The sequence below is a fragment of the Trichomycterus rosablanca genome, chromosome 2 (genome assembly GCF_030014385.1).
Source record: "Trichomycterus rosablanca isolate fTriRos1 chromosome 2, fTriRos1.hap1, whole genome shotgun sequence".
Classification (NCBI taxonomy): domain Eukaryota; kingdom Metazoa; phylum Chordata; class Actinopteri; order Siluriformes; family Trichomycteridae; genus Trichomycterus; species Trichomycterus rosablanca.
In genome coordinates this window covers 48,861,456-48,889,344 of record NC_085989.1, presented here as the reverse complement: position 1 = coordinate 48,889,344, position 27,889 = coordinate 48,861,456, and the positions used below count along the sequence as shown (strand labels likewise).

The window sequence follows — 27,889 nt, the reverse complement described above, 5'->3', positions numbered from 1 at the left end:
AAGGAATGATCCACAAGTATATACAACAACATGCAAACTTTCAAATTAAGTCAACTACTCACGGGAAGATCATAGACTGACTGGTACACTGTGAGCAGGGTTCGAACCTACCCGGGGAAACCCCATTCGATTTCAAGTCCAACTACCTAACCTCTCGGCCATCACAGCCACAGGAAAGCATCAGTCTTCTGGACAATGTTCATTTTTGGAAGGAATGATCCACAAGCATAAACCACATGCAAACTTTCATCATAACTTCACCGGTTGGGGCGCTGTGAGCAGGATTTGAACCTACGCGGGGAGACCCCATTGGATTTCAAGTCCAACACCTTAACCTCTCGGCCATCACAGCCACTAACAAACATGATTTGAAGCAGCTTTTACCAGATACACAAACTCAGCTGAATGTAACAAACACACTACTGGGACTGATACCAAACTGTTAAGCACAAAGCAAAAACACCTTCACCATTTAACCCCTCAATAACATAGTACATTGTTCCTAAAACCCAGCAATTAGGAGATGTCCAACATGGCTTGTTCAAAAGATCCACTCTCTGTTTAGTCTTTACTGAAGATTAGAAGCACCTCTCGACCATTACACCTGAAATAAAGCTTGGTTTTCTGGACAAGGTTAGTTTTTCAGAAGGAATGATCCACAAGCAGATAAACCACATGCAAACTTTACATTACAATAACTTCTCAAGGAAGGATCATAAATCCACAGGTTGGGACTCAGTGAGCATCATAAAGGTACTAATTAGGACACTGTGAGCAGGATTCGAACCTGCGCGGGGAGACCCCATTGGATTTCGAGTCCAACGCCTTAACCTCTCGGCCATCACAGCCACAAGAAGGTATCAAACTTGTGCCAAAGCTGTAACTGCTGGATCATTATGGCACACAACAGCAGCATGTTTTTTTACCAGATACACAAACTCAGCTGAATGCAATACACGACAGACTACTAGGACTGATACCAAACTGTTAAGCACAAAGCAAAAACACCTTCACCATTTAACCCCACAATAACATTGTACATTGTTCATAAAAACCGAGCAATAAAGAGATATATTAACTAGTCTGCTTCATGTCTACAGTGGACACTTTTAAAGATCCACTCTCTGTTTTGTCTTTTCTGAAGATTTGAAGCTACAACACTGTGAGCAGGATTCAAACCTGTGCAGGAAAACCTCAGGAGATTTAGAGTCCAACACCTTAACCTCTCAGCCATCACAAGAAACAATGTATGCTTTTGATAATCAATTTCCTATAAGAAAAGTTCCAAGTTGCAAAAGCATTCACAAGGCACACACACACACACACACACACACAAACACACAAACACACACACACAGTCTTAAATAAACGTACAAACACCACTCAGTAACCCAACGTTAACACCAGCACAGACAAGTTTCTCACTTTCTAGCCAGCTGAACCTGCATGTACATTGATCATCCACAACATTAAAACAACTGACAGCTGAAGTGAAGAACACTGATTGTCTCAGAAAATGGAACCTGATACTGAGTGGAAAATATTGGACAGCCAGTAAACGGTCAGTTCTCAAAAATACGGTGTTGGAAGCAGAAAAAACACCAAGCATCGAGTAAAAGTGACTTTGATAAGGCCAAAGTATAATGTGTAGAAGACTGGGACAGATCATAATCAAATCAAGTCTTATTGGGTGTTATTGACAGGCAGTAGTTAGTACCTACTCTATGTTTTGTATTTACTAGAGATTAGAGGATACAACGCTGTGAGCAGGAATTGAACCTGCGCTGGGAAACCCCATTAGATTTCGAGTCCAATGCCTTAACCTCTCAGCCATCACAGCCACAACAACCAACAAAAGCATGCTTATGAAGTTCAATTTCCTACACGAAACGGTCCACATTGCAACAGTAATTACAAGACACACAAGCTCTGTGTGGTGTTAACTCTTCAGAAAGAATCATAACCTTATTCGCTTAGCAGTCACTAATGTTTATTTTTTATAAGGGAATCTGCCACAAACATATAAAACCATATGTGAGCCTTCAGTTATATCAACTATTTAAGGGAGGATCATGAACCAAATTATTGGAACACTGTGAGCAGGGGAAATAGGGAAACCCCATTGGAGTTCGAGTCCAACGCCTTAACATAATTTTTTGAAAGGACTGTCCATACATATGAACACCATGCAAGCTTTCCAGTACAATGTGTATTCAATGGAGAGTTGAAAAATCACTAGCTAGGACGCTGTGAGCAGGACTCGAACCTGCGCAGGGAAACCCCATTGGATTTCGAGTCCAACGCCTTAACCTCTCGGCCATCACAGCCACCAGCAAACATGATTTGAAGCAGCTTTTACCAGATACACAAACTCAGCTTAATGCAATAAACGACAGACTACTGGGACTGATACCAAACTGTTAAGCACAAAGCAAAAACACCTTCACCATTTAACCCCCCAATAACATAGTACATTGTTCATAAAACCCAGCAATTAGGAGATGTCCAACATGGATTGTTTAAAAGATCCACTCTCTGTTTAGTCTTTACTGAAGATTAGAAGAACTGCGTGAGGAAACCCCATTGGATTCCAGGTCCAACACCTTAAACCCTCAGCCATCTCAGCTACAACAATGTGTGCTTTTCTGGACAAGGTTCATTTTGTGGAAGGAATGATACACAAGTACATACAACAACATGCAAACTTTCAAATTAAGTCAACTACTCAAGGGAAGATCATAGACTGACTGGGACTCTGTGAGCAGGATTCGAACCTGTCCAGGGAAACCCCATTGGATTTCAAGTCCAACTCCCTAACCTCTCGGCCATCACAGCCGTAAGAAGGCATCAGTCTTATATAAACCACATGCAAACTTTCATCATAACTTCACCGGTTGGGACGCTGTGAGCAGGATTTGAACCTACGCGGGGAGACCCCATTGGATTTCAAGTCTAACGCCTTAACCTCTCGGCCATCACAGCCACTAACAAACATGATTTGAAGCAGCTTTTACCAGATACACAAACTCAGCTGAATGCAACAAACACACTACTGGGACTGATACCAAACTGTTAAGCACAAAGCAAAAACACCTTCACCATTTAACCCCTCAATAACATAGTACATTGTTCCTAAAACCCAGCAATTAGGAGATGTTCAACATGGATTGTTTAAAAGATCCACTCTCTGTTTAGTCTTTACTGAAGATTAGAAGCACCTCTCGACCATTACACCTGAAATAAAGCTTGGTTTTCTGGACAAGGTTAGTTTTTCGGAAGGAATGATCCACAAGCAGATAAACCACATGCAAACTTTACATTACAATAACTTCTCAAGGAAGGATCATAAATCCACAGGTTTGGACTCAGTGAGCATCATAAAGGTACTAGTTGGGACGCTGTGAGCAGGATTCGAACCTGCGCGGGGAGACCCCATTGGATTTCGAGTCCAACGCCTTAACCTCTCGGCCATCACAGCCACAAGAAGGTATCAAACTTGTGCCAAAGCTGTAACTGCTGGATCATTATGGCACACAACAGCAGCATGTTTTTTTACCAGATACACAAACTCAGCTGAATGCAATAAACGACAGACTACTAGGACTGATACCAAACTGTTAAGCACAAAGCAAAAACACCTTCACCATTTAACCCCCCAATAACATTGTACATTGTTCATAAAAACCCAGCAATAAAGAGATATATTAACTAGTCTGCTTCATGTCTACAGTGGACACTTTTAAAGATCCACTCTCTGTTTTGTCTTTTCTGAAGATTTGAAGCTACAACACTGTGAGCAGGATTCAAACCTGTGCAGGAAAACCTCAGGAGATTTAGAGTCCAACACCTTAACCTCTCAGCCATCACAAGAAACAATGTATGCTTTTAATAATCAATTTCCTATAAGAAAAGTTCCAAGTAACACACAAACACACACACACACAGTCTTAAATAAACGTACAAACACCACTCAGTAACCCAACGTTAACACCAGCACAGACAAGTTTCTCACTTTCTAGCCAGCTGAACCTGCATGTACATTGATCATCCACAACATTAAAACAACTGCCAGCTGAAGTGAAGAACACTGATTGTCTCAGAAAATGGAACCTGATACTGAGTGGAAAATATTGGACAGCCAGTAAACGGTCAGTTCTCAAAAATACGGTGTTGGAAGCAGAAAAAACACCAAGCATCGAGTAAAAGTGACTTTGATAAGGCCAAAGTATAATGTGTAGAAGACTGGGACAGATCATATTCAAATCAAGTCTTATTGGGTGTTATTGACAGGCAGTAGTTAGTACCTACTCTATGTTTTGTATTTACTAGAGATTAGAGGATACAACGCTGTGAGCAGGAATTGAACCTGCGCTGGGAAACCCCATTAGATTGCGAGTCCAATGCCTTAACCTCTCAGCCATCACAGCCACAACAACCAACAAAAGCATGCTTATGAAGTTCAATTTCCTACACGAAACGGTCCACATTGCAACAGTAATTACAAGACACACAAGCTCTGTGTGGTGTTAACTCTTCAGAAAGAATCATAACCTTATTCGCTTAGCAGTCACTAATGTTTATTTTTTATAAGGGAATCTGCCACAAACATATAAAACCATATGTGAGCCTTCAGTTATATCAACTATTTAAGGGAGGATCATGAACCAAATTATTGGGACACTGTGAGCAGGGAAAATAGGGAAACCCCATTGGAGTTCGAGTCCAACGCCTTAACATAATTTTTTGAAAGGACTGTCCACACATATGAACACCATGCAAGCTTTCCAGTACAATGTGTATTCAATGGAGAGTTGAAAAATCACTAGCTAGGACGCTGTGAGCAGGACTCGAACCTGCGCAGGGAAACCCCATTGGATTTCGAGTCCAACGCCTTAACCTCTCGGCCATCACAGCCACCAGCAAACATTATTTGAAGCAGCTTTTACCAGATACACAAACTCAGCTTAATGCAATAAACGACAGACTACTGGGACTGATACCAAACTGTTAAGCACAAAGCAAAAACACCTTCACCATTTAACCCCCCAATAACATAGTACATTGTTCATAAAACCCAGCAATTAGGAGATGTCCAACATGGATTGTTTAAAAGATCCACTCTCTGTTTAGTCTTTACTGAAGATTAGAAGAACTGCGTGAGGAAACCCCATTGGATTCCAGGTCCAACACCTTAAACCCTCAGCCACCTCAGCTACAACAATGTGTGGTTTTCTGGACAAGGTTCATTTTGTGGAAGAAATGATCCACAAGTATATACAACAACATGCAAACTTTCAAATTAAGTTAACTACTCAAGGGAAGATCATAGACTGAATGGGACTCTGTGAGCAGGATTCGAACCTGCCCGAGAAAACCCCATTGTATTTCAAGTCCAACTCCCTAACCTCTCGGCCATCACAGCCATAGGAAGGCATCAGTCTTCTGGACAATGTTCATTTTTGGAAGGAATGATCCACAAGCATATAAACCACATGCAAACTTTCATCATAACTTCACCGGTTGGGACGCTGTGAGCAGGATTTGAACCTACGCGGGGAGACCCCATTGGATTTCAAGTCCAACGCCTTAACCTCTCGGCCATCACAGCCACTAACAAGCATGATTTGAAGCAACAAACACACTACTGGGACTGATACCAAACTGTTAAGCACAAAGCAAAAACACCTTTACCATTTAACCCCTCAATAACATAGTACATTGTTCCTAAAAAACCAGCAATTAGGAGATGTCCAACATGGATTGTTTAAAAGATCCACTCTCTGTTTAGTCTTTACTGAAGATTAGAAGAACTGCGTGAGGAAAATCCATTGGATTCCAGGTCCAACACCTTAAACCCTCAGCCATCTCAGCCATAACAACGTGTGGTTTTCTGGACAAGGTTCATTTTGTGGAAGGAATGATCCACAAGTATATACAACAACATGCAAACTTTCAAATTAAGTCAACTACTCAAGGGAAGATCATAGACTGACTGGTACACTGTGAGCAGGGTTCGAACCTGCCCGGGGAAACACCATTGGATTTCAAGTCCAACTCCCTAACCTCTCGGCCATCACAGCCACAGGAAGGCATCAGTCTTCTGGACAGTGTTCATTTTTGGAAGGAATGATCCACAAGCATATAAACCACACGCAAACTTTCATCATAACTTCACCGGTTGGGACGCTGTGAGCAGGATTTGAACCTACGTGGGGAGACCCCATTGGATTTCAAGTCCAACGCCTTAACCTCTCGGCCATCACAGCCACGAACAAGCATGATTTGAAGCAGCTTTTACCAGATACACAAACTCAGCTGAATGCAACAAACACACTACTGGGACTGATACCAAACTGTTAAGCACAAAGCAAAAACACCTTTACCATTTAACCCCCAATAACATAGTACATTGTTCCTAAAACCCAACATGGATTGTTTAAAAGATCCACTCTCTGTTTAGTCTTTACTGAAGATTAGAAGCACCTCTCGACCATTACACCTGAAATAAAGCTTGGTTTTCTGGACAAGGTTAGTTTTTCGGAAGGAGTGATCCACAAGCAGATAAACCACATGCAAACTTTACATTACAATAACTTCTCAAGGAAGGATCATAAACCCACAGGTTGGGACTCAGTGAGCATCATAAAGGTACTAGTTGGGACGCTGTGAGCAGGATTCGAACCTGCGCGGGGAGACCCCATTGGATTTCGAGTCCAACGCCTTAACCTCTCGGCCATCACAGCCACAAGAATGTAACAAACTTGTGCCAAAGCTGTAACTGCTGGATCATTATGGCACACAACAGCAGCATGTTTTTTTACCAGATACACAAACTCAGCTGAATGCAATAAACGACAGACTACTAGGACTGATACCAAACTGTTAAGCACAAAGCAAAAACACCTTTACCATTTAACCCCCCAATAACATTGTACATTGTTCATAAAAACCCAGCAATAAAGAGATATATTAACTAGTCTGCTTCATGTCTACAGTGGACACTTTTAAAGATCCACTCTCTGTTTTGTCTTTTCTGAAGATTTGAAGCTACAACACTGTGAGCAGGATTCAAACCTGTGCAGGAAAACCTCAGGAGATTTAGAGTCCAACACCTTAACCTCTCAGCCATCACAAGAAACAATGTATGCTTTTAATAATCAATTTCCTATAAGAAAAGTTCCAAGTAACACACAAACACACACACACACAGTCTTAAATAAACGTACAAACACCACTCAGTAACCCAACGTTAACACCAGCACAGACAAGTTTCTCACTTTCTAGCCAGCTGAACCTGCATGTACATTGATCATCCACAACATTAAAACAACTGCCAGCTGAAGTGAAGAACACTGATTGTCTCAGAAAATGGAACCTGATACTGAGTGGAAAATATTGGACAGCCAGTAAACGGTCAGTTCTCAAAAATACGGTGTTGGAAGCAGAAAAAACACCAAGCATCGAGTAAAAGTGACTTTGATAAGGCCAAAGTATAATGTGTAGAAGACTGGGACAGATCATATTCAAATCAAGTCTTATTGGGTGTTATTGACAGGCAGTAGTTAGTACCTACTCTATGTTTTGTATTTACTAGAGATTAGAGGATACAACGCTGTGAGCAGGAATTGAACCTGCGCTGGGAAACCCCATTAGATTTCGAGTCCAATGCCTTAACCTCTCAGCCATCACAGCCACAACAACCAACAAAAGCATGCTTATGAAGTTCAATTTCCTACACGAAACGGTCCACATTGCAACAGTAATTACAAGACACACAAGCTCTGTGTGGTGTTAACTCTTCAGAAAGAATCATAACCTTATTCGCTTAGCAGTCACTAATGTTTATTTTTTATAAGGGAATCTGCCACAAACATATAAAACCATATGTGAGCCTTCAGTTATATCAACTATTTAAGGGAGGATCATGAACCAAATTATTGGGACACTGTGAGCAGGGAAAATAGGGAAACCCCATTGGAGTTCGAGTCCAACGCCTTAACATAATTTTTTGAAAGGACTGTCCACACATATGAACACCATGCAAGCTTTCCAGTACAATGTGTATTCAATGGAGAGTTGAAAAATCACTAGCTAGGACGCTGTGAGCAGGACTCGAACCTGCGCAGGGAAACCCCATTGGATTTCGAGTCCAACGCCTTAACCTCTCGGCCATCACAGCCACCAGCAAACATTATTTGAAGCAGCTTTTACCAGATACACAAACTCAGCTTAATGCAATAAACGACAGACTACTGGGACTGATACCAAACTGTTAAGCACAAAGCAAAAACACCTTCACCATTTAACCCCCCAATAACATAGTACATTGTTCATAAAACCCAGCAATTAGGAGATGTCCAACATGGATTGTTTAAAAGATCCACTCTGTTTAGTCTTTACTGAAGATTAGAAGAACTGCGTGAGGAAACCCCATTGGATTCCAGGTCCAACACCTTAAACCCTCAGCCATCTCAGCTACAACAATGTGTGGTTTTCTGGACAAGGTTCATTTTGTGGAAGAAATGATCCACAAGTATATACAACAACATGCAAACTTTCAAATTAAGTTAACTACTCAAGGGAAGATCATAGACTGAATGGGACTCTGTGAGCAGGATTCGAACCTGCCCGAGAAAACCCCATTGTATTTCAAGTCCAACTCCCTAACCTCTCGGCCATCACAGCCATAGGAAGGCATCAGTCTTCTGGACAATGTTCATTTTTGGAAGGAATGATCCACAAGCATATAAACCACATGCAAACTTTCATCATAACTTCACCGTTTGGGACGCTGTGAGCAGGATTTGAACCTACGCGGGGAGACCCCATTGGATTTCAAGTCCAACGCCTTAACCTCTCGGCCATCACAGCCACTAACAAGCATGATTTGAAGCAACAAACACACTACTGGGACTGATACCAAACTGTTAAGCACAAAGCAAAAACACCTTCACCATTTAACCCCTCAATAACATAGTACATTGTTCCTAAAAAACCAGCAATTAGGAGATGTCCAACATGGATTGTTTAAAAGATCCACTCTCTGTTTAGTCTTTACTGAAGATTAGAAGAACTGCGTGAGGAAAATCCATTGGATTCCAGGTCCAACACCTTAAACCCTCAGCCATCTCAGCCATAACAACGTGTGGTTTTCTGGACAAGGTTCATTTTGTGGAAGGAATGATCCACAAGTATATACAACAACATGCAAACTTTCAAATTAAGTCAACTACTCAAGGGAAGATCATAGACTGACTGGTACACTGTGAGCAGGGTTCGAACCTGCCCGGGGAAACACCATTGGATTTCAAGTCCAACTCCCTAACCTCTCGGCCATCACAGCCACAGGAAGGCATCAGTCTGGACAGTGTTCATTTTTGGAAGGAATGATCCACAAGCATATAAACCACACGCAAACTTTCATCATAACTTCACCGGTTGGGACGCTGTGAGCAGGATTTGAACCTACGTGGGGAGACCCCATTGGATTTCAAGTCCAACGCCTTAACCTCTCGGCCATCACAGCCACGAACAAGCATGATTTGAAGCAGCTTTTACCAGATACACAAACTCAGCTGAATGCAACAAACACACTACTGGGACTGATACCAAACTGTTAAGCACAAAGCAAAAACACCTTTACCATTTAACCCCCAATAACATAGTACATTGTTCCTAAAACCCAACATGGATTGTTTAAAAGATCCACTCTCTGTTTAGTCTTTACTAAAGATTAGAAGCACCTCTCGACCATTACACCTGAAATAAAGCTTGGTTTTCTGGACAAGGTTAGTTTTTCGGAAGGAGTGATCCACAAGCAGATAAACCACATGCAAACTTTACATTACAATAACTTCTCAAGGAAGGATCATAAACCCACAGGTTGGGACTCAGTGAGCATCATAAAGGTACTAGTTGGGACGCTGTGAGCAGGATTCGAACCTGCGCGGGGAGACCCCATTGGATTTCGAGTCCAACGCCTTAACCTCTCGGCCATCACAGCCACAAGAATGTAACAAACTTGTGCCAAAGCTGTAACTGCTGGATCATTATGGCACACAACAGCAGCATGTTTTTTAAGTATCTGCTTCTGCAGCTTTTACCAGATACACAAACTCAGCTGAATGCAATAAACGACACACTACTAGGACTGATACCAAACTGTTAAGCACAAAGCAAAAACACCTTCACCATTTAACCCCCCAATAACATTGTACATTGTTCATAAAAACCCAGCAATAAAGAGATATATTAACTAGTCTGCTTCATGTCTACAGTGGACACTTTTAAAGATCCACTCTCTGTTTTGTCTTTTCTGAAGATTTGAAGCTACAACACTGTGAGCAGGATTCAAACCTGTGCAGGAAAACCTCAGGAGATTTAGAGTCCAACACCTTAACCTCTCAGCCATCACAAGAAACAATGTATGCTTTTGATAATCAATTTCCTATAAGAAAAGTTCCAAGTTGCAAAAGCATTCACAAGGCACACACACACACACACACACACACACACACACACACACACAAACACACAGTCTTAAATAAACGTACAAACACCACTCAGTAACCCAACGTTAACACCAGCAGTTATATCAACTATTTAAGGGAGGATCATGAACCAAATTATTGGGACACTGTGAGCAGGGGAAATAGGGAAACCCCATTGGAGTTCGAGTCCAACGCCTTAACATAATTTTTTGAAAGGACTGTCCACACATATGAACACCATGCAAGCTTTCCAGTACAATGTGTGTTCAATGGAGAGTTGAAAAATCACTAGCTAGGACGCTGTGAGCAGTACTCGAACCTGCACAGGGAGACCCCATTGGATTTCGAGTCCAACGCCTTAACCTCTCGGCCATCACAGCCACCAGCAAACATGATTTGAAGCAACAAACACACTACTGGGACTGATACCAAACTGTTAAGCACAAAGCAAAAACACCTTCACCATTTAACCCCTCAATAACATAGTACATTGTTCCTAAAAACCCAGCAATTAGGAGATGTCCAACATGGATTGTTTAAAAGATCCACTCTCTGTTTAGTCTTTACTGAAGATTAGAAGAACTGCGTGAGGAAACCCCATTGGATTCCAGGTCCAACACCTTAAACCCTCAGCCATCTCAGCTACAACAATGTGTGCTTTTCTGGACAAGGTTCATTTTGTGGAAGGAATGATCCACAAGTATATACAACAACATGCAAACTTTCAAATTAAGTCAACTACTCAAGGGAAGATCATAGACTGACTGGTACTCTGTGAGCAGGATTCGAACCTGTCCGGGGAAACCCCATTGGATTTCAAGTCCAACTCCCTAACCTCTCGGCCATCACAGCCACAGGAAGGCATCAGTCTTCTGGACAATGTTCATTTTTGGAAGGAATGATCCACAAGCATATAAACCACATGCAAACTTTCATCATAACTTCACCGGTTGGGACGCTGTGAGCAGGATTTGAACCTACGCGGGGAGACCCCATTGGATTTCAAGTCCAACGCCTTAACCTCTTAGCCATCACAGCCACAACAACCAACAAAAGCATGCTTATGAAGTTCAATTTCCTACACGAAACGGTCCACATTGCAACAGTAATTACAAGACACACAAGCTCTGTGTGGTGTTAACTCTTCAGAAAGAATCATAACCTTATCCGCTTAGCAGTCACTAATGTTTATTTTTTATAAGGGAATCTGCCACAAACATATAAAACCATATGTGAGCCTTCAGTTATATCAACTATTTAAGGGAGGATCATGAACCAAATTATTGGGACACTGTGAGCAGGGGAAATAGGGAAACCCCATTGGAGTTCGAGTCCAACGCCTTAACATAATTTTTTGAAAGGACTGTCCACACATATGAACACCATGCAAGCTTTCCAGTACAATGTGTATTCAATGGAGAGTTGAAAAATCACTAGCTAGGACGCTGTGAGCAGTACTCGAACCTGCGCAGGGAAACCCCATTGGATTTCGAGTCCAACGCCTTAACCTCTCGGCCATCACAGCCACCAGCAAACATTATTTGAAGCAACAAACACACTACTGGGACTGATACCAAACTGTTAAGCACAAAGCAAAAACACCTTCACCATTTAACCCCGCAATAACATTGTACATTGTTCATAAAAACCCAGCAATAAAGAGATATATTAACTAGTCTGCTTCATGTCTACAGTGGACACTTTTAAAGATCCACTCTCTGTTTTGTCTTTTCTGAAGATTTGAAGCTACAACACTGTGAGCAGGATTCAAACTTGTGCAGGAAAACCTCAGGGGACTTAGAGTCCAACACCTTAACCTCTCAGCCATCACAAGAAACAATGTATGCTTTTGATAATCAATTTCCTATAAGAAAAGTTCCAAGTTGCAAAAGCATTCACAAGGCACACACTCACACACACACACACACACACACAAACACACACACACAGTCTTAAATAAACGTACAAACACCACTCAGTAACCCAACGTTAACACCAGCACAGACAAGTTTCTCACTTTCTAGCCAGCTGAACCTGCATGTACATTGATCATCCACAACATTAAAACAACTGACAGCTGAAGTGAAGAACACTGATTGTCTCAGAAAATGGAATCTGATACTGAGTGGAAAATATTGGACAGCCAGTAAACGGTCAGTTCTCAAAAATACGGTGTTGGAAGCAGAAAAAACACCAAGCATCGAGTAAAAGTGACTTTGATAAGGCCAAAGTATAATGTGTAGAAGACTGGGACAGATCATATTCAAATCAAGTCTTATTGGGTGTTATTGACAGGCAGTAGTTAGTACCTACTCTAGGTTTTGTATTTACTAGAGATTAGAGGACACAACGCTGTGAGCAGGAATTGAACCTGCGCTGGGAAACCCCATTAGATTTCGAGTCCAATGCCTTAACCTCTCAGCCATCACAGCCACAACAACCAACAAAAGCATGCTTATGAAGTTCAATTTCCTACACGAAACGGTCCACATTGCAACAGTAATTACAAGACACACAAGCTCTGTGTGGTGTTAACTCTTCAGAAAGAATCATAACCTTATTCGCTTAGCAGTCACTTCCACAAGAAGCGTCACTCTTTGTGATGTCCATTTCACTGGAAGGAAAGGCCCACACTGGAAAAAGCAGATCCAACCTACATTCAATTTTCCATTATACAGTAGACCCTTGGGTTACGAACCGTTTACCATACGAACATTTTGGGTTACTGGTGACTCATGACTGGTGCGGTTGCGACCTCTGCTGGCTGATTGATGGCGTCTGCACAGAGATGAGAAAAGAGTGCTCTCAGGGTGTGTCTCTCTGTACACAACCCTGAGCTGCACTGCACTCGTCAAAGAGTAGGTGATAAGATGCATACGGCTGCTGCCCACGTGTCGGAGGGAGCGTGGGTTAGCTCTGTTCTCCACTATCAGAGCAGGGGTCGGCATTGGTGGAGAGGAAGCATGATGCAATCGGGCAATTTGACGAGTTTAAAAAGGGAGAAAATGCATATAGAAATATATATATATATATATATATAAAAAAAACATGACGTTAAAATCCTAATAAATAAATAACTATTTTTAACCATGTGTACAGCCACCACAGCACTTTTAAAAACAGCTCGTTCTTGCATGATATTGTTTGTAATAAAGCATGTTTGCTATTAACACTGTGTTTGTCTTATTTGAAGTAATTCATGTCCCTAAACCCTAAATTAATCTAATAAATGGTAAAAATGTAGAAGATTTGCAATCTTGGCCGAACCTACAGATAAGTGTTGTGAGGAGTCTTCTGAGGAGCGGCTACTGTTCGAGTTAAAAAGATCTCATAAAGGTCACTCTATTTTAATAACAAGCTCATGGTGAGGTGTCCGAATACTTTTGGTCACAAGGTGTATTAATTATAAATCTGTAAATAAAATAATGGCTTTTATCTGAGGTGTGTATGGAGTGGTTAATGCTTTCACTGTTCATTTACTCCTCGCCACCATGCGGTTCCATGGTGTAATGGTTAGCACTCTGGACTCTGAATCCAGCGATCCGAGTTCAAATCTCGGTGGAACCTGAATTTTCTCTTTACTAGTTCTTAAACTTATACAAACTTTATTGTCTATCATTATACACAAGTGTACGCAGAACGAATTTAAAAAGTAGGTGAAGAAAGCTTTGATACATGGTAGCACAGAATTTAGAATATAAAAGTATATGAAATTGTTGCCGGCGCCAGGTCTAGGGGTTTCTGGGCCAGCAGCAAGGGATACACAGACTGAGCAGCACTGAGCATTACTGAAATAACTGTATCTGGAAGTCAATAGAGAACACCAAGCAGTAAACAGCTTGTTCGAAGCCAGCGCGAGTTTATTTCTGAACTGCGCATGCTCAGACCTCGAATTTTAGTGTTTTCTCCGTGCGACTCACTGGGATGAAGCGCCATCTAGCGGTTGAGTGGTGTAACACCATGTAAAACAAGTAGGAATGGCTTGAAAAGCTTTTAGAATGGTTCTGATTATTAAAATAATATAAACAAAATAAAAAAATAAGTGGGAGGTGTCTGTTTTAATAAAACTACAGATGGAGGCAGTTTTCTAACCCTCTACAAAATGAAATGTACAGCAGTACAGATTTAAACTAAAGAAGTATATGGTATAGATGGCAGCACATAATTAAAAAATAAAAGTATATATCAGTGGCGATTTCTCTAAGACTGCAAGGGAAGCTCAGCTTCCCCTAAAATGTCAAAAATTAAATGGTGAAATATGTACAGTTGTGTTAACATTTCATTGACTACAAATGCGTTAGAACGCGTTCATCTCGAAGACGAGTTCGTTCAGAATCAGCTACTTATCACAAATCGACTCGATTTTCTTAACTTAACTCATACATTCCCGTAGCGTCAATGCATTTGCCCGCAGAAGCTGAGCGTCTCTTTACTGCTATGGGACTGAGTTGAGTTTTTTTTTTTAATGCTCCGAAACTCGCTGGTCATTGGATAAATGCCTCGATTTTGTCCCGCCCCCGGACGCTGAGCGTCTCTGGGGGTGAATGGAGCTGTGGGCGGGTGTGGACGCTGAGCTTCTGCAAGATGATTGGAGGATCAGTGGAAAGGCTGAATCCCGTTTTGATTGACAGCTAGTTTGAGTGCTACACCGTCACTTATCAAACTCAAACTCAAAAGAAGCTTTATTGGCATGACAAATAGGGACATTCTTTTTTGCCAAAGCAATACACTTCATTAGTCACTTAATCACTGGGAGGTTCAGTCCCATCGCGGATTTTGCGAGTGAAGTCGAAAGACAAACTGCATCCCATTCAGGCCAAAAGGAACAAAGGGCAGAATTTATGTGTAAATAAATTGACAAATTTTATGATGTAAGCCGACAATGAGCTTCCCCTCTTTTAAAGACCAGCAGCCGCCACTGATATATATATATACAGTGTATCACAAAAGTGAGTACACCCCTCACATTTCTGCAAATATTTTATTATATCTTTTCATGGGACAACACTATAGACATGAAACTTGGATATAACTTAGAGTAGTCAGTGTACAGCTTGTATAGCAGTGTAGATTTACTGTCTTCTGAAAATAACTCAACACACAGCCATTAATGTCTAAATAGCTGGCAACATAAGTGAGTACACCCCACAGTGAACATGTCCAAATTGTGCCCAAATGTGTCGTTGTCCCTCCCTGGTGTCATGTGTCAAGGTCCCAGGTGTAAATGGGGAGCAGGGCTGTTAAATTTGGTGTTTTGGGTACAATTCTCTCATACTGGCCACTGGATATTCAACATGGCACCTCATGGCAAAGAACGCTCTGAGGATGTGAGAAATAGAATTGTTGCTCTCCACAAAGATGGCCTGGGCTATAAGAAGATTGCTAACACCCTGAAACTGAGCTACAGCATGGTGGCCAAGGTCATACAGCGGTTTTCCAGGACAGGTTCCACTCGGAACAGGCTTCGCCAGGGTCGACCAAAGAAGTTGAGTCCACGTGTTCGGCGTCATATCCAGAGGTTGGCTTTAAAAAATAGACACATGAGTGCTGCCAGCATTGCTGCAGAGGTTGAAGACGTGGGAGGTCAGCCTGTCAGTGCTCAGACCATACGCCGCACACTGCATCAACTCGGTCTGCATGGTCGTCATCCCAGAAGGAAGCTGACGCACAAGAAAGCCCGCAAACAGTTTGCTGAAGACAAGCAGTCCAAGAACATGGATTACTGGAATGCCCTGTGGTCTGACGAGACCAAGATAAACTTGTTTGGCTCAGATGGTGTCCAGCATGTGTGGCGGCGCCCTGGTGAGAAGTACCAAGACAACTGTATCTTGCCTACAGTCAAGCATGGTGGTGGTAGCATCCTGGTCTTGGGCTGCATGAGTGTTGCTGGCACTGGGGAGCTGCAGTTCATTGAGGGAAACATGAATTCCAACATGTACTGTGACATTCTGAAACAGAGCATGATCCCCTCCCTTCCAAAACTGGGCCTCATGGCAGTTTGCAACAGGATAACGACCCCAAACACAACCTCCAAGATGACAACTGCCTTGCTGAGGAAGCTGAAGGTAAAGGTGATGGACTAAACCCAATTGAGCACCTGTGGCGCATCCTCAAGTGGAAGGTGGAGGAGTTCAAGGTGTCTAACATCCACCAGCTCCGTGATGTCATCATGGAGGAGTGGAAGAGGATTCCAGTAGCAACCTGTGCAGCTCTGGTGAATTCCATGCCCAGGAGGGTTAAGGCAGTGCTGGATAATAATGGTGGTCACACAAAATATTGACACTTTGGGCACAATTTGGACATGTTCACTGTGGGGTGTACTCACTTATGTTGCAGCTATTTAGACATTAATGGCTGTGTGTTGAGTTATTTTCAGAAGACAGTAAATCTACACTGCTATACAAGCTGTACACTGAATACTCTAACTTATATCCAAGTTTTATTTCTATAGTGTTGTCCCATGAAAAGATATAATAAAATATTTGCAGAAATGTGAGGGGTGTACTCACTTTTGTGATACACTGTATATATACTGTATATATATATATATACAGTAGCAGTCAAAAGTTTGGACACACTTTCTCATTCCTGAGTTTTTTTTTTATTTTCTACATTGTAGATCAATAATGAAGACATCCAAACTATGAAGGAACACATATGGAATTATGTAGTAAACAAAAAAAAGTGTTAAACAAACCAGAATATGTTTTATATTTTAGATTCTTCAAAGTTTCTTTTGCTCTGATGACAGCTTTGCACACTTTTGGCATTTTCTCAATCATCTTCATGAAGTTTCCACCTGGAATGGGTTTCACTTAACATTTGTGCCTCGTCAGGAGTTAATTTCTGGAATTTCTTGCTTTTTTAATGTGTTTGAGACCATCAGTTGTGCTGTGCAGAGGTAGAGTTGGTAAAATATAAAACATATTTCTGGTTTGTTTAACACTTTTTTGTTCATTACATAATTCCATATGTGTTCCTTCATAGTTTGAATGTCTTCAGTATTAATCTACAATGTAGAAAATAAAAATAATCAAGAAAAACCATCGAAGAGAAGGTGTGTCCAAACTTCTGACTGGTACTGTATATATAAATAGCAGCATGGAATTAAAATATAAAGGTATATGAATATACAACAGCAAAAAAAATATTATAAAGTGCAGTAGTGAAAAAGTGGCCTGTGGAGTTAAAAATTGTTCATATATATTCACAGAGGCAGAAAAAACTGTTACAGAACCTGGTGGTCCTGCACCGAATGCTCCGGAACCTTTTTCTAGAAGCCAGCAGGGAAAACAGTCCACAGTGAGGATGTGAGGGGTCACTGCTGATGTTTATAGCTGGTTTCATACAGCGCAATTTTAATGAGAATTAATATGGAAGTGGTGCTTCTTTATTGCCATCACACGCCTTCTCCTTTCTGAAGGGCTTTGTACTAGTTTTTGGAACATGACTGCTGGAATTCAACCACAAGAGTCAAGTCAAGTTAAGTCAAATGTTTTTATATAGCGCTTTTTACAATGGAAATTGTCTCAAAGCAACTTTACAGAATCCAACCAACAACCCCTATTGAGCAAGCCGAGGGCGACAGTGGCAAGGAAAAACTCCCTTAAAATTACAAGAAGAAACCTTGAGAGGAACCAGACTCAACAGGGACTTATTATCAGCTCCACTTACCATATAGAAGCACTTTGTAGTTCTACAATTACTGACTGTAGTCCATCTGTTTCTCTACATACCTTTTTAACCTGCTTTCATGCTGTTCTTCAATGGTCAGGACCCCCACAGGACCACCACAGAGCAGGTATTATTAGGTGGTGGATCATTCTCAGCACTGCAGTGACACTGACATGGTGGTGGTGTGTTAGTGTGTGTTGTGCTGGTATGAGTGGATCAGACACAGCAGCGCTGCTGGAGTTTTTAAACACCTCACTGTCACTGCTGGACTGAGAATAGTCCACCAACCAAAAACATCCAGCCGACAGCGCCCCGTGGGCAGCGTCCTGTGACCACTGATGAAGGTCTAGAAGATGACCGACTCAAACAGCAGCAATAGATGAGCGATCGTCTCTGACTTTACATCTTTAAGGTGGACAAACTAGGTAGGAGTGTCTAATAGAGTGGACAGTGAGTGGACACGGTATTTAAAAACTCCAGCAGCGCTGCTGTGTCTGATCCACTCATACCAGCACAACACACTAACACACCACCACCATGTCAGTGTCACTGCAGTGCTGAGAATGATCCACCACCTACGTAAATAATATCTGCTCTGTGGTGGTCCTGACAATTGAAGAACAGGGTGAAAAGCATGCAGAGAAACAGATGGACTACAGTCAGTAATTGTAGAACTACAAAGTGCTTCTATATGGTAAGTGGAGCTGATAAAATGGACAGTGAGTGTAGAAACAAGGGGGTGGTTTTAATGTTATGGCTGATCGGTGATCTGAACTGATTCAGTGAGCCGACTTAGATTCGATTCAGAATCATTTCAGTCATGAAGGAAGCTCTCGCGAGATTTAAGACGCGAGACTTGGTAACAGAGAGGAAAGATGGCGGCTGCGATGGATGTTGATAGCCCGAGCGGAACAAACAGCGGGGCGAGTAAGAAGCGCTTCGAAGTGAAAAAGGTCGATATTATTTAACTGTGGTGCTAAAATAAGGAATGTTTAGTGTTATTCTGACGTTAAAGCTCGTGTTAGGAGCATTAGAGAGGAGTTTCTGTCATTTTGTGAATGCTGTTAGCATTAGCATGGGGGGGGGTAAACCGCTGCGGTAGTGAATGAGTAGGCAGATTATAAACACTAACATTATTACAATATAATTACTCTTATATCATATGTGTCGTGTTTATAATGTAACTATTAGTAATATAGATGTAAACATGAGGGTAGGAAATGATCTGGAAGGTTCTGTAGGAAATGAATTATGTGTTTCATTAATCCCCCCTTACTTGTGTTTATATCATGACTGTGGGGACATACTGACATGTCTCTCTCTCTCTCTCTCTCTCTCTCTCTCTCTCTCTCTCTCTCGTAGTGGAATGCAGTGGCTCTGTGGGCCTGGGACATCGTGGTGGATAACTGTGCCATCTGCAGAAACCACATTATGGATCTCTGTAAGTATCGTTTCACTTTTATGTGTCTCACTCACGCTCATTCACAAACCCCAGCAACTTCGTTCCCACTTCAGATCAGGCTCGGTGGGTAGCACTGTCGCCTCATAGTAAGAAGGTCCTGGGTTCGATCCCCAGGTGGGAGCGGTCCGGGTCCTTTCTGTGTGGAGTTTGCATGTTCTCCCCGTGTCTGTGTGGGTTTCCTCCCACAGTCCAAAGACCGTGCAAGTGAGGTGAATTGGAGACTCAACTCAAACTCAAAAGAAACTTTATTGGCATGACAAATAAGGACATTCGTATTGCCAAAGCAAGTTACAGAGAAATAATAACAATATGAAAAAACAAATATATACAGAATAGTTACATGTGCAAAAAATATAAAATATTAATAAAAACAGTGCAAAATAAGAACAATAAAAAGTATAATATTTACAATAATGAGGTAGTAATAACGATTTGTGTGTGTGTGTGTGTGTGTATGGGACATGGTCACCCACTGTCCCTCACCTGGTGGCAGGTGTGAGTATAGAGTGCTGCTAGTGTGCAGCTCTCTCTGTGCTCCCCCAGTGCTCCCCCAGTAGGTGGGGCAGTTGATCGGGGTCTGGGAGGGAGGTAAACTCAGGGATGATGTTAAATTTAGGGAAGAATTGGGAGCGGACGTGGTGGTACTTGGTACACCGGGTGAGGAAGTGCAGCTCCGTCTCTACTGTACTGAGAGTGCAGTGCTGGCACAACCTCTCCTCCCGGGGCAGCCAGGACCGGGTGTGTCGCCCCGTCTCCACGGCCAGGTCGTGTGCGCTCAGTCTGTACCTCGTCAGGGTGTTTCTTAATTTAGGGTTGGATACTGTGCTCAGATAATCTGCTGCACTGTAGTGTCTGTTTAGGGCCAAATAACACTGCATTTTACTTTGAGTTTTAGTTTCAGTTTCCCAATAATTCACTAAATTGTCCATGACTGTGTTTGACATTAACAACTTATGTAAGCAGTAACTGCCTGTTCTGTCATAAATGGAACCAAAGTGTGTAAAACATGATGTTCAAATCCTAATAAACGCAGCTCAGGTGGCGCAGCGGTGAAAACACACGCTGGAACCAGAGCTGGGATCTCGAATACATCATATCGAATCTCAGCTCTTGGTCTGTTGTTCAGATATGGGCGGGACTAAGCCGGATGGGGTCTCTCTCTCTCATGACTGGTGCAATTACGACCTCCGCTGGCTGATTGATGGCGTATGCACAGAGATGAGAAAAGAGTGCTCTCAGGGTGTGTCTCTCCGTACACAACGCTGAGCTGCACTGCACTGCACTCGTCAAAGTGTAGGTGATGAGATGCATACGGCTGCTGCCCACGTGTCGGAGGGGGGGCGTGGGTTAGCTTCGTTCTCCTCAGTCAGAGCGGGGATCGCCATTGGTGGAGAGAAAGCGTGACGCAATTGGACGCGCTAAAAGGGAGAAAAAGAAAAAATACAATTCCTCCAGGAACACAGAACATGTGCAAACAATACCAACTTGTTGTATGTAACAAGCTATTGAGGCCTTAATTTCCTTTCGGGATTAATGAAGATATACAAATAGATTCTGTCTGTTTCTGTCTGTCTGTCTTTCTTTCTTTCTGTATCTATCTGTCTGTCTCTGTGTGTCTCTTTTTCTATCTATCTATCTATCTATCTATCTATCTATCTATCTATCTATCTATCTATCTATCCTTCTATCTATCTATCTATCTATCTATCTATCTATCTATCTATCTATCATCCTTCTATCTATCTATCTATCTATCTATCTATCTATCTATCTATCTATCTATCTATCTATCATCCTTCTATCTATCTATCTATCTATCTATCTATCTATCTATCTATCTATCTATCTATCATCCTTCTATCTATCTATCTATCTATCTATCTATCTATCTATCTATCTATCTATCTATCATCCTTCTATCTATCTATCTATCTATCTATCTATCTATCTATCTATCTATCATCCTTCTATCTATCTATCTATCTATCATCCTTCTATCTATCTATCTATCTATCTATCTATCTATCTATCTATCTATCTATCTATCTATCTATCTATCTATCTATCTATCATCCTTCTATCTATCTATCTATCTATCTATCTATCTATCTATCTATCTATCTATCTATCTATCTATCTATCATCCTTCTATCTATCTATCTATCTATCTATCTATCTATCTATCTATCTATCTATCATCCTTCTATCTATCTATCTATCTATCTATCTATCTATCTATCTATCTATCTATCTATCTATCTATCTATCTATCTATCTATCATCCTTCTATCTATCTATCTATCTATCTATCTATCTATCTATCTATCTATCTATCATCTATCTATCTATCTATCTATCATCTATCTATCTATCTATCTATCTATCTATCTATCTATCATCCTTCTATCTATCTATCTATCTATCTATCTATCTATCTATCTATCTATCTATCTATCTATCTATCTATCTATCTATCATCCTTCTATCTATCTATCTATCTATCTATCTATCTATCTATCTATCTATCTATCTATCATCCTTCTATCTATCTATCTATCTATCTATCTATCTATCTATCTATCTATCTATCTATCTATCTCTATCTATCTATCTATCTATCTATCTATCTATCTATCTATCTATCATCCTTCTATCAATCTATCTATCTATCTATCTATCTATCTATCTATCTATCTATCTATCTATCTATCTATCTATCTATCTATCTATCTATCTATCATCCTTCTATCTATCTATCTATCTATCTATCTATCTATCTATCTATCTATCTATCTATCTATCTATCATCTATCTATCTATCTATCTATCTATCTATCATCCTTCTATCTATCTATCTATCTATCTATCTATCATCTATCTATCTATCTATCTATCTATCTATCTATCTATCTATCTATCTATCTATCTATCATCCTTCTATCTATCTATCTATCTATCTATCTATCTATCTATCTATCTATCTATCTATCTATCTATCTATCTATCTATCTATCTATCATCTATCTATCTATCTATCTAATCTATCTATCTATCATCCTTCTATCTATCTATCTATCTATCTATCTATCTATCTATCTATCTATCTATCTATCTATCTATCTATCTATCTATCTAATCTATCTATCTATCATCCTTCTATCTATCTATCTATCTATCTATCTATCTATCTATCTATCTATCTATCTATCTATCTATCTATCTATCTATCTAATACATTATAATATGTTGTGCAAATGCTTTTATCCAATGTAATTTACAGTTCAAGCAAATGAGAGTTAAGGGCAACTTGTAATTGGTGGGGCTCAAACTAGCAACCTTCTGAGCACTAGTCCTGTACCGTAAACCGCTGAGCTACCTCCTCCACCGAACATTACTGCTCCTCTGCAGGGTTCCAGACCTCTGATATCCAAATGTTTATGCTGGATTGTTCAGTTTGTGCTTGTAAACTAAAAGTCCCCTCAGTGTTTCACATTAACCCTGTAATAATACTCGGTCCTGATCAGGTAAAATGTTCATGTGTGAATGCAGCTTTACTCACCTGCCTCTCATTTACAGGTATAGAGTGCCAGGCCAACCAGGCTTCTGCTACATCGGAGGAATGCACAGTGGCTTGGGGAGTGTGTAATGTAAGAAACACACAGTCACACACACACACTGGTTAATCACATTAGTACATGACGTTCTCCAGCGGATTAGACCAAGGGCTCATGAGAAGCGTTTGCTAACCGTGAGCCTCGGCACAAATCGTCGCTTTGTTCAGTGCTCGGCTTGAGCGGTGCGGTATCTGCATTTGTGTCAAATAACCATCAGATCCAGTCTGAAAGCTCTACATGTATCTGTGTTTATCTGGATTCTCCTCACTGTTTCACTTTTAAACTTGTGTTACAGCTCGAGGTTCTGAGAAACACTGAGAATCAGAATCAGCTTCTCCCAGAGTCTAAAACGCTTATCGTTTAAACTAAAGCTTAATGTGGTTTAATGTAGTAAAAGAAGGAGACAGGAGCACTAAACTTCTCTTAATTATTACTGCTCATAAGTTTCTCCACTAATCACATTCCTCACTCGCTGGTTTATTATAAAAAGTCACGTTAAGCGTTGAACGTACAGCCTGAGTCGCTTTTACTGCCTCATATCAAACAGTTCTTTAAGTGCTGCAGCAAGAGCAAAAATCGTGAGCCCAACACACCATAGAAAATGACGGCACAGCCGGCGCAAAAGCGGATTTGCGGCTTCTCGTGTGATAGCGCCCTAATGAAAATATAAATGATCATTAAATAATATTGATGTATTAGTATAACATCTAGTGTTTTGAATAAAATCCAGTCTATTCTCACTGATCAGTGTCGGTCCCTGCCGTTCATGTTCTGTTCATTAAAACCTTTCTTATTTTCCCCAGCATGCCTTTCATTTCCACTGCATCTCTCGCTGGCTGAAGACGAGGCAGGTGTGTCCCCTGGATAACAGAGAGTGGGAGTTCCAAAAGTAAGTCACCACACACACACACCCTCCAACTGACTGTCCAATTGGCAAGTCAGTGCTAAATATGATTTCATATGATCTCGGTTTACACAGTTTACATTTCCACCTGAAGTGGCATCAACGAATCTTACTGTGCTTTCTAATGACTTATCTACTGATATGCAACTTCCTTTATTTTAACGACTTTACAGCGTTTTCAGCCAATACGAACAGAAAAAAATATCAATTGGGTAAAACTGTCATGTATAGACTCATTTGAAATACATTTGTATTTACAAGATGTTAATACAGGGGTGGGCAATTACATTTTCCAAGGGGCCACATAAGAAACTGGGACTTGTGGAGGGCCGGACCAATAGGGTGAACTTAAAAACAAGAGTAAAAACATCAACATTTCACTATTTAATCAACTAATTTCTCAACAACAAATGTGAACAAAATGTGCAGGTTTTTAAACTTTTCTTGCTATTTTGATTGGAGTCTAATTTACCTCATTTGCTGTGTTTCAGTCCTTTGTTATTGTTATTTATTTTTTTTTAATCACACAGCTGGTCTTGACTGCATCAGTTCTGGATCTTTACATTTTTCCCCCAATTTTCTCCCCTAATCTAGTCGTGTCCAATTACCCTGATTGCTCCTCTATACTGATTTGACCCTTCACCGCTGACTGACGCCCCCTCAGTACAGACTGCATTTTTCACCTGCATGAGTCGAGTTCGTACACTTAACGGGCACTGTGTACGGCATTATTCCTCAGCCCTGTGCAGGCACCATCAGTCAGCCAGCAGGGGCCGCAGTCGCACCAGTTATGAGGACCTATGATCCGACTTTCTCACCCTCTAACCCTGAACAACAGCCGATCGTTGTTCATACAGCCGCCCAGCCCAGTCGGAAAGGCAGAGCTGAGTAGGGTTGGGTATCCCCACTAATTTCCTGGATCGATTCGATTCGATTCACAAGGTCCCGATTCGATTCGATTTCCAATTCAATTCATTTCGATTCAACACATTTAGGCATATTTGAGTTACATTAACAGGTTTTGTTTAAATATGTAAAGATGTTCACAGAACAAATGTGATAATTGTACAAAGTACATAATATTTTCATTATTAAAAATATTTGTGTATTTTGTTTACATAAATAATTAATCCAAAACAGAAAACAGTAACATTCATTTTTTATTATTATTTTATATGTCTGACACGCTACAACATTGTAAATGTAATGTAAACACACACCTGGCTGTTGAACAGCTTATGCCAAGTTTACACTACACGACTTTCTGATTAACACCTGGTCGCTGTAATGTTCACACTACACGACTGATCGGCGATGGGGGGTTTTACACTACACCATCTATCACCAGGGGGAATCACAGGCGAGCTTCTCTGCTCTCCAAAACTACGTTCTGTCACGAAAACACACGTGAGAAGTGATGAAAGGTTTAATGATACCACGTCCAAACATGCACATCAACAAGTAGCGAGAGATGAAAGTTTGTGCGCTGATGAAATAAATGAATCTGAGTGGATTTGGCAACACGAGCAGCATGGCTTGTTCTATAGTGAGTTGGAGGTTAATAAATATTTTGTTTTGTAGAGAACGATCAGGTCAGAAATACTGTAAAACTCGCGTGTGCTGATGTATTCTGATAGAAACTATATTGCGCTCCACCACCTGTTTACAACCTCTCCCCTGTGTTTCCCCTCGCTGTTTCTCACATTGATCAAGAGCCGAGTTTTGATCGCAGAGCGAACACCGAGTTCCTCCTGAACCTAGCGCTGACCCGTCGCCGAGCGAAAATCAGTGCAAAAAGTTGTGTAGTGGTCATAACCTGAGCTTCTGCCATGCTAAACTGATGTGCAGGTCAGATCTCGTTGCGCAAAAAAACACTGGCTGGTCACGCGAAATTAAAGGGGGTAACCATGGTAACAGATTTCAGTGTACACCGTAAAAAGGGGCGTATTTAAAAGATCGATCTCGCGTTTATATGAATCGATATCGGATCGTTCAAATAAGAATAGATTCGAATCGAAAAATCGATTTTATAAACCCACCCCTAGAGCTGAGATTCGATACGATGTATTCGAAACCCCAACTCTGGTGCACTAGCGTAGTTTACCGCTGCGCCACCTGAGCGGCCGGTCCCGGATGTGTTAAACTTTTATATAAAGTCCTCGCTTGGTTTGCAGTTTAGTTAGCGCAGCTTCAGGTGTGCCGCTCCGCATCGTTCATGTTCTTGTATTTCTCTGTTTAGTACCGTAACAGCGATTTAAACCTTAAATTGTGATCCTCAAACAGCTTTACATCAGTCTTGTTAAAAACTCCACCGTCTCTATCAATCACACTCGGTTCAGTTCGCCGACACATTACGGTGAAGCCGAGTACACTCGCACACGTAAATCGAAACTTACGGAAATGTAAGGACAAAGCGCTCCCGTCAAAATAAAAACATTGCCACCGACCTCATGCTGGCCGGTTGGGGATGGCTCGAGGGCCGTACAATGCACAGGTCTGTGTCGCATGACGTGCAGCATTCATTGCCTCTGCTGCCTCCGCTCCACAGTCATGCAGGATAGTACAAGTTGCAACAGGGGAATTGGCAATGACTAAAAATATGCACACGGTATGTTTATTAATGCTTATTATTTTTTGTGTGTGTTGTTTTCCAGGTACGGTCACTGAACACCGACTGCAGCCTGAATTCTCCTCTGTAAGATCCACCATGCAGGGCTTTCCTGGATCAGGATTAGTCCTAGTCTCAGACTAAACTAAAATAAACTCAACACCATTAAAAGTCCTTGTTAGATTTTAGTCTGAGACTAGGTTTAATCCCGGCACCGTGTTTCTGTACTCACCGCTTCAGAGGAATCTCCCCTGTGCTTTAGTTTTAAGGTGGCATGAACATTTGTTGGTATTTTCAAAGCGCAACACTGTTGTAAGTTATGAATAAAGTTGGTGTCAGACATTCCTGTTCAAACCCCAAGTGTTTAAGCTTAATTTCTCACTGTTACACAATTAAACCCCTGACCGAACAATAGAAGTAAACAGTATTCAAGCGTTCAGCCTTTTGTGTGTTTTATTCACTGATGTATTAATAATAGACCTGTTGGCTTAGTCCCATAAGTTCCAGTGAAGGGAAATCCTAATGATTTAGCATACAAGGACATTATGAGCAATTGTATGCTTCCAACTTTGAGGAAAGAGTTTGGGGAAGGACATTTACTCTTCCAGCATGGGTGTGTGCCAGTGCTCAAAGCACAAAGCTCCTTAATGACATGGTTGGAGTCTGGTGTGGAAGACCTTAACCCTATCGAACACCTTCAAGTCGACCCTCTCATCTGTTATAGCCTAACAGTGAAGACCAACTCCATATTATTCATTCATTCATTTTTTTTATCCGCTTATCCAATCAGGAGCCTATCCCAGCTTTTCAATGGGCGCAAGGCACACAGTAACACCCTGGACAGGATGCCAGTCATCACGGGGCAGACACACACATACACATTCACCTATAGGGCAATTCAGTGTCTCCATATTAACCTGACTGAGGAAACCGGAGCTCCCGGAGGAAACCCACGCAGACACGGGGAGAACATGCAAACTCCACACAGAAAGGACCCGGACCGCCCCAACTCCATGTTAATGCCTATGGATTTAAAATCAGGCGATTAAAATCACCAGAGCTGAGATCTCGAATACACGACATCGAATCTCAGCTCTGCCTCGCCGGCTTGGGCTGAGCGGCTACATGAACAGCGAT

The 27,889-nt window shown here is 41.3% G+C and overlaps 1 protein-coding gene and 24 non-coding genes across 25 annotated transcripts; 2 read left to right on the top strand and 23 right to left on the bottom strand.

Moving 5' to 3' along the window:
* Positions 1-86: 86 nt before the first annotated feature.
* On the bottom strand, positions 87-168 carry trnas-uga (transfer RNA serine (anticodon UGA)). Its single transcript has one exon. It is a non-coding gene; the product is annotated as a tRNA-Ser (tRNA).
* A 102-nt stretch (positions 169-270) lies between these two features.
* trnas-uga (transfer RNA serine (anticodon UGA)) lies at positions 271-352 on the bottom strand. The gene has a single exon. It is a non-coding gene; the product is annotated as a tRNA-Ser (tRNA).
* A 414-nt stretch (positions 353-766) lies between these two features.
* Positions 767-848, bottom strand: trnas-cga (transfer RNA serine (anticodon CGA)). The gene has a single exon. It is a non-coding gene; the product is annotated as a tRNA-Ser (tRNA).
* Positions 849-1,758: 910 nt separating this feature from the next.
* trnas-cga (transfer RNA serine (anticodon CGA)) lies at positions 1,759-1,840 on the bottom strand. The gene has a single exon. It is a non-coding gene; the product is annotated as a tRNA-Ser (tRNA).
* Positions 1,841-2,245: 405 nt separating this feature from the next.
* trnas-cga (transfer RNA serine (anticodon CGA)) lies at positions 2,246-2,327 on the bottom strand. The gene has a single exon. It is a non-coding gene; the product is annotated as a tRNA-Ser (tRNA).
* Positions 2,328-2,900: 573 nt separating this feature from the next.
* On the bottom strand, positions 2,901-2,982 carry trnas-uga (transfer RNA serine (anticodon UGA)). Its single transcript has one exon. It is a non-coding gene; the product is annotated as a tRNA-Ser (tRNA).
* A 414-nt stretch (positions 2,983-3,396) lies between these two features.
* On the bottom strand, positions 3,397-3,478 carry trnas-cga (transfer RNA serine (anticodon CGA)). The gene has a single exon. It is a non-coding gene; the product is annotated as a tRNA-Ser (tRNA).
* An 867-nt stretch (positions 3,479-4,345) lies between these two features.
* trnaa-cgc (transfer RNA alanine (anticodon CGC)) lies at positions 4,346-4,427 on the bottom strand. Its single transcript has one exon. It is a non-coding gene; the product is annotated as a tRNA-Ala (tRNA).
* Positions 4,428-4,832: 405 nt separating this feature from the next.
* Positions 4,833-4,914, bottom strand: trnas-cga (transfer RNA serine (anticodon CGA)). Its single transcript has one exon. It is a non-coding gene; the product is annotated as a tRNA-Ser (tRNA).
* Positions 4,915-5,526: 612 nt separating this feature from the next.
* trnas-uga (transfer RNA serine (anticodon UGA)) lies at positions 5,527-5,608 on the bottom strand. The gene has a single exon. It is a non-coding gene; the product is annotated as a tRNA-Ser (tRNA).
* A 390-nt stretch (positions 5,609-5,998) lies between these two features.
* trnas-uga (transfer RNA serine (anticodon UGA)) lies at positions 5,999-6,080 on the bottom strand. Its single transcript has one exon. It is a non-coding gene; the product is annotated as a tRNA-Ser (tRNA).
* A 104-nt stretch (positions 6,081-6,184) lies between these two features.
* trnas-uga (transfer RNA serine (anticodon UGA)) lies at positions 6,185-6,266 on the bottom strand. Its single transcript has one exon. It is a non-coding gene; the product is annotated as a tRNA-Ser (tRNA).
* Positions 6,267-6,661: 395 nt separating this feature from the next.
* On the bottom strand, positions 6,662-6,743 carry trnas-cga (transfer RNA serine (anticodon CGA)). The gene has a single exon. It is a non-coding gene; the product is annotated as a tRNA-Ser (tRNA).
* Positions 6,744-7,610: 867 nt separating this feature from the next.
* On the bottom strand, positions 7,611-7,692 carry trnas-cga (transfer RNA serine (anticodon CGA)). Its single transcript has one exon. It is a non-coding gene; the product is annotated as a tRNA-Ser (tRNA).
* A 405-nt stretch (positions 7,693-8,097) lies between these two features.
* On the bottom strand, positions 8,098-8,179 carry trnas-cga (transfer RNA serine (anticodon CGA)). The gene has a single exon. It is a non-coding gene; the product is annotated as a tRNA-Ser (tRNA).
* A 610-nt stretch (positions 8,180-8,789) lies between these two features.
* Positions 8,790-8,871, bottom strand: trnas-uga (transfer RNA serine (anticodon UGA)). The gene has a single exon. It is a non-coding gene; the product is annotated as a tRNA-Ser (tRNA).
* Positions 8,872-9,261: 390 nt separating this feature from the next.
* Positions 9,262-9,343, bottom strand: trnas-uga (transfer RNA serine (anticodon UGA)). The gene has a single exon. It is a non-coding gene; the product is annotated as a tRNA-Ser (tRNA).
* Positions 9,344-9,444: 101 nt separating this feature from the next.
* Positions 9,445-9,526, bottom strand: trnas-uga (transfer RNA serine (anticodon UGA)). Its single transcript has one exon. It is a non-coding gene; the product is annotated as a tRNA-Ser (tRNA).
* A 395-nt stretch (positions 9,527-9,921) lies between these two features.
* Positions 9,922-10,003, bottom strand: trnas-cga (transfer RNA serine (anticodon CGA)). Its single transcript has one exon. It is a non-coding gene; the product is annotated as a tRNA-Ser (tRNA).
* A 785-nt stretch (positions 10,004-10,788) lies between these two features.
* On the bottom strand, positions 10,789-10,870 carry trnas-cga (transfer RNA serine (anticodon CGA)). The gene has a single exon. It is a non-coding gene; the product is annotated as a tRNA-Ser (tRNA).
* Positions 10,871-11,446: 576 nt separating this feature from the next.
* Positions 11,447-11,528, bottom strand: trnas-uga (transfer RNA serine (anticodon UGA)). Its single transcript has one exon. It is a non-coding gene; the product is annotated as a tRNA-Ser (tRNA).
* A 405-nt stretch (positions 11,529-11,933) lies between these two features.
* Positions 11,934-12,015, bottom strand: trnas-cga (transfer RNA serine (anticodon CGA)). The gene has a single exon. It is a non-coding gene; the product is annotated as a tRNA-Ser (tRNA).
* An 825-nt stretch (positions 12,016-12,840) lies between these two features.
* trnas-cga (transfer RNA serine (anticodon CGA)) lies at positions 12,841-12,922 on the bottom strand. The gene has a single exon. It is a non-coding gene; the product is annotated as a tRNA-Ser (tRNA).
* Positions 12,923-13,985: 1,063 nt separating this feature from the next.
* trnaq-cug (transfer RNA glutamine (anticodon CUG)) lies at positions 13,986-14,057 on the top strand. Its single transcript has one exon. It is a non-coding gene; the product is annotated as a tRNA-Gln (tRNA).
* Positions 14,058-19,029: 4,972 nt separating this feature from the next.
* On the top strand, positions 19,030-27,191 carry rbx1 (ring-box 1, E3 ubiquitin protein ligase). The gene is made up of 5 exons (XM_063017037.1): positions 19,030-19,117; positions 19,527-19,605; positions 23,203-23,273; positions 24,044-24,129; positions 26,799-27,191. Exons 1-5 carry the CDS (start codon positions 19,040-19,042, stop codon positions 26,809-26,811), a joined length of 327 nt encoding a protein of 108 aa, XP_062873107.1. The 5' UTR covers positions 19,030-19,039; the 3' UTR covers positions 26,812-27,191.
* The last annotated feature ends 698 nt before the right edge of the window (positions 27,192-27,889 follow it).